The sequence below is a fragment of the Parasteatoda tepidariorum genome, unplaced genomic scaffold, assembly GCF_043381705.1.
Source record: "Parasteatoda tepidariorum isolate YZ-2023 unplaced genomic scaffold, CAS_Ptep_4.0 HiC_scaffold_3860, whole genome shotgun sequence".
In the NCBI taxonomy this organism is placed as follows: Eukaryota; Metazoa; Arthropoda; class Arachnida; order Araneae; family Theridiidae; genus Parasteatoda; species Parasteatoda tepidariorum.
The window spans coordinates 1-5,677 of record NW_027261719.1 but is presented as its reverse complement, the minus strand read 5'-3'; the positions used below and the strand labels follow the sequence as shown (position 1 = coordinate 5,677).

The following is a 5,677-nucleotide window of genomic DNA, read 5'->3' as shown; positions in this document are numbered from 1 at the left end:
TGCTGAAACATGGCAAACCTTGTGAGGAGTTTCACATTTCTAGTGGCTCGTAATATTTTTATAACACGTGTTACTAGAATGAAAACATGGTACCGAAAAGGGTTAAACTGTTAAGCTGCCTAAATTGAAGTTACGAAAAATTGTTCTTCTTTATAAGTATTTTTTGGTTAAGCACCATTGAGTTAGTCAACCTCACTGTTTCGAAGGAAATTGTTTAAAATCGAGGAGGGAATTTTTCGAATAATAAAAAAATAAATTCAACCCTGAAAATATTTCGTCCAACATTAACTAAAAAGGCTCGCAATTTTAAAGAATTGAATATTTTGAAAATATTACTTACCATTATTTTATAATAAGTCTTTCAATAAGAAATGAATTTTTTTCACTTTTGAAAAAACTTTTTTGTTCTGACGTCATAGAAAGTATTAAAAAAATAAACCAATTTACATTGCAATTTTAATGCTTTTAAAAAAGAAAATTGTTTTTTTAAAAAAATGATTTATGCACTTAATTTGTTTTTCAGGGAAGTTATGCCAGGTGCTATGTCTCCTCTAGGTGCCGAATTTATTAGCAAATTTTTTATGGCAGGACTTTCCGTAAGTATATTTTATTCGTTTATTTATCTTTTTATTATTTTAAAAGCAGATTTTGCAGATAGCTCGCTACTTCAGCGCTTTAGAGATCTCAAAAAAGTATACCAAATAGAGAGACATGTTTTTTTATTTTTAAAAAAACGTGAAATGACAAATTCGTCTGTAACAATAATTAAAAATAAATAAGTATAGAAAATCATATTGTTATTAATAAAGTTTATTAATAAATGATTTGTAATAAAGTCATAATTCTGTAGAATGGTGTTTCATTGAAAGCGTTCGCAGATAAATTACACTGCGGAACAATTTTTAATTTTTATTTTTTGTTACAAAAGATTTATTTAACAAATCTGAGATGCTTTCGCATCGTTGATTTCAAATTTGCAATCGGTTTCTCTATTTCCTAGATATAGTTAAAGATTTTTTTTAAATGACATTTTTAGTCGATTTTCTGTCGAAATCTACAAGTTTAAAAACGTTATATATAGTTGGGTGTAGCATAAATATTACGACAATTTTCTAGGAGAGTTAGGGCAATTAATCATTAGTAATAAATTTGCGTACAAACCCGTTCCCGGAAACGTGGCCATATACCACTAGTGACGCTTCCCTATTATGAATTGTTTTTATCGTGTGTTTCTGAACAGGTCATAATAGGGAAGAGTTCCAAGTCACCTACAATGACACAAGTTTTTGCGCATTTTTTATCCCGATAATTTTAATGACTCCCCTAGAAGTTTGTCGTAATATTTACGCAAATCCTTGTTATATATAATGTTTCAAAACTTCTACATTTCAATAAAAAATTGATTTAATATGTCATTTAAAAAAACTGTAGCTTTAGGAGTAAAAATTATTTTGAACTTGAAATCCCCACACCCTAATAAGGCAGAATAAAGTATTTGTATAAATGAAACAAAAAATTTGTTAGCTAGTGTAATTTATGTTGAGCTTTATAAAAAAATATTAATAAGTAAAAGCTTGTATTCTAACTTGTCGAAAAATTCACAAAGCAATAGCTTCCCATCTTATTTCTGAGATTCTCACATGGATTCACTCTTGTTCTTGAAAAATCTGATGTCGAAAACCAACATTAAACATTTTTTTTAATCCATTTCACAACTAGCACAAATTGTAGCGGATTCTTAAAAAAACAATGCTGACTATAAAAAACTGAAACTCTGAAAACTGAAAAATAGTTTTATCAATCCGTCGTGGGCCAGGCGGTAGCGGAGTTTGACTCTTGACAATTTCGCGAACAATGCCATGAATGCCATCCGTTTGAAGATTTGTGGTGATGTGTTTAAACTTAATAGTGATAAAATTCGCAGAAATAGTGACATTAACTATTCTTTCACAGTGTTATTCAGAGAAAGAAGTTCTTTATTAACTATTTGTATTTTAGAAACAAGCTTATGAGAAGGGACAAGTGGACCCGTTTGCTAAAAGCATATATTACCCGTCATTAATAAAAACATTTTACTACCAGGCGGTGATGGGTATTCCAGAGGTAATAATACTTTTATCTTTTTTTTTGTTTTGAAATAACTATAACAGTTAAGTCACAGAATAAAAAAATTCTTCCGTGCAACTGAAAAAACAGCGTGTTTCATGACTGATTCCGAGAAAAAAGTGGCTTGACAACTAGTTTCTTGATAGTGCTATAAACACTAAATTAGAATTTCAGATAACTTATAAAATAATTTTTTTTTTCAAAATTGATTTTGCAATATGTAGCTTACCATACGATGATGCCAAACATATACATATTCACAATTTTGAATTTTTTGTAACTTACGTTGTTTTTTCTTTGGCATGGCAGTTTTCTCCTTCTATTGCTAATGCTATGAACGCTAAAATAGAATTTCAAAAAACTGTTGCATTATGTAACTTTCCATTTAAGGATGCCAAATGTATAAAAGTCTCATTTTTGAATATCTTGTCGCTTACGTTGACTTTTCAATTGCACGGAAGAATTCGTAAAGTTATTGTTATTATTATAGTAATTGTAGTAGCAGATTTTCGAGTATTACGGTTTGTTCTTTTTTGAGAAATTAGTTTTATATTTTTGGTGATAATTCCGAGAACACTTACTATTTTATAATACGGTAGGGTATTTTTTTCCACTGATTATAATTTTTAAATTATAACACCTTTTAAATTATTATTAGTTTCTAAATCATTGCTTGTTTTAAAATTATTTTTTTAAATAGTCAGCATTTCAATAAAATAAATTCAATCTTGCTGGATTTCATTTTCGATAGAAACTTTAAAGATAATCATCCTTAATTTTACTTAACTACGGTTTTATTAGATCGCATCCGTTAGAGAAAAATCTCTAAATAAATATTTTAATTTTTTTCTAACTAGTTAAAGCACTAAAATATCAACTGAGTTCATGCTTGGTAACTATGCAAGTTTCAATCATTTTTAGCTTCTGAAAACTGAATTTATAGCTCTATCATTGTCAAAAAGAGTTCATGATCAATCCAAATTTTGACCAGTTAGAATGTTTAGAATTGAAGTTTCAATCGTTTTTTGAAAGCAGCGAATAGAATACATTGCCATACTATTGCCCGAATGAGTTCATGGTCAATTTAAATTTGAACAAGTTAGAGTGTTCTAAACTGAAATGAAACTAGGTGCGAGAGTTGAATAGAGGTTTCAACCTTTTTTTTGAAAGCTGCAAATAGAATACATTGCCATACTATTGCCCGTAAGAGTTCATGGTCAATTTAAATTTGAACAAGTTAGAGTGTTCTAAACTGAAATGAAACTAGGTGCGGGAGTAGAATAGAGGTTTCAACCTTTTTTTGAAAGCTGCAAATAGAATACATTCCCATACTATTGCCCGTAAGAGTTCATGGTCAATTTAAATTTGAACAAGTTAGAGTGTTCTAAACTAAAATGAAACTAGGTGCGGGAGTAGAATAGAGGTTTCAACCTTTTTTTTTTGAAAGCTGCAAATAGAATACATTGCCATACTATTGCCCGTAAGAGTTCATGGTTAATTTAAATTTGAACAAAATAGAGTGTTCTAAACTGAAATGAAACTAGGTGCGGGAGTAGAATAGAACTTTTTTTGAAAGCTAAAAGTGGAACATATTCTGCTTTTTTTAATTTTTTTTAATCGTCAAATGGAATTTATGGCCAATCTAAATTTTGGCCAATTTGTGAGCCTTTGACACCAGTATGTCTGAAAAACCAACTCAAACCCACAGGCCAGACTAGAAAAGTCAACCGCAGCTGAAGTGTTGTGCCTGATGTCAACATAAGTTACAATTGTTTCATAAATGGGAAAAGCAATGTTTATTGTCGTTTTACAGTCAGTTGATATTCTGACCTTGTTTTAATATGAACTATAATAATAATAATAATAGAATAAAATCTTTGAAAGTTTTTCAAGTTGACTAAAAACCAGAATTTTTTTTAATATTTTTTGTCAGATCTAAAATAAAAAATGTAGGAAGCTTTTGTAATAAACAACCTGAAACACGAATGTAATATACTTTCGACGTTTTAAGGAAGTGATGCTCTTCACTGTTTTCCGTTGTAAACTTGAGAAAAAAAAAACAGAAATTTTTAAAATTTGCTTAATCTATTTCAATAACGGGGAGTTTTAAATTTTCTGTTTTTTATTTAAATCGTGTTACATCATTTCCTTCTTTAGCCTTTTTCTGTCATTTGGTTATGCCAGAGAGTTGCCGAAATAATATTTAAAGATTTTGAATTGATATTTAAGCGGGGAAAAAATATAAGCTATCGAAATCTGACAAATCGCTATTAAAGATTATTTGAAATTTGAAGGTTATCTAATAATTATTTTTTCTTAACTGCTGTTTGTTCCATTAGCTATTATCTTTTAATGTTTCGTATAATCGTCTTTTTAGATTGTGAATTGTCAGATTTCTGTAGATTTTTACTTTTCCTTTCTTAAATCTTAAATAAATATATATATATATTCAAAATGTAGAGAAAACAAGAGAAAATTTGCAGAACAATGAAAAAAGGGAAAAAAAAAGAAAAATAATAATAAAAATAAAAGTAACAAAAAGCCGGGAAAAAAATATCCGAAAAAAAGGACAAAAAATTTCGAAACATCCAGAAAACAAAAGATATAATCTTTTCATAAGCTTACATGATTATATCCGCAAAAAAAGAGTGCCTTCTAATATTGTATCAATATAGCCAAAGCAAAATATATCAGTACTATAGTGTGTACTCTCATAAATAGTTATTTGTGAGTTCCAATGTGTATATTTTATTTATATTTATTTTTTGTAAGGATTTTAAAATTGTATATTAAAGGGCGTTTTTGTGGAACGCTCTCTAGACTTCAAAGGTTTGATTTTTAATTAAAAAATATTTAAATGCAGTTCCAGTGGTATGTTAATATATTTTATCTATTTCAGTGGATTTGTCGTCATGGTCATGATACAATATTTTCAAAAGGATTGAGCATCAGCATATTTGGACGTCTTCTGGATGAACCAGAACTTAATGAAGTTGCAAAAGAGAGAGTGCCTGATTTACCCAAGGCCACTTTTCTGAGTGACCTAAAATTTATAAAGGTAGCATTAAATTTATTAAAATTGTCGAAGATTTTTTTTATAAAGATGCAAAGAGTGAAATCACATACGGGGAAGAAGACTTTCTACGCTTTTTGTAAAAATTTATTCTAGTGATTGCTTAGTTAATGTTTTAATGTTTTATATTTCATTCATTAAAATTTATTTCCACACCACTACATGTGAATGATTTATAAGTTCATATGCAACGCCACTTTGTTCCACATAAATGCAGATTTCTATGACAAGGCCATAAAATGCAATGCAGTGAACTTCAACAAGTTATTCAATTTTGAAAACTACAAAAAAGATGTAAAATTAAGACCAATAGCTGCTCACTTTACATCCGACGCCTCATATCACATTTATCAAAATAAATAATTAATCACAGATCCATTAGCATTTCTAGGAATGTGAAACCCCGAACAAATGACCCAAATTCGGATATCACCACAGCGGGACACTCTAGAGTCCTAAGAATGTTAAGTCCTAGATAAATGTCCCAACTTCAGAAAT

At 29.1% G+C, this 5,677-nt stretch overlaps 1 protein-coding gene across 1 annotated transcript; it reads left to right on the top strand.

The window, feature by feature from the left end:
* Positions 1-521: 521 nt before the first annotated feature.
* Positions 522-5,164, top strand: LOC122273343 (uncharacterized; the record flags this gene model as incomplete). Its single annotated transcript, XM_043057424.2, is given in 3 exon segments — positions 522-596; positions 1,999-2,103; positions 5,006-5,164. Coding segments are annotated over 3 exon segments (330 nt in total), but the record flags the coding sequence as incomplete, so codon positions are not given.
* Between the last annotated feature and the right edge of the window lie 513 nt (positions 5,165-5,677).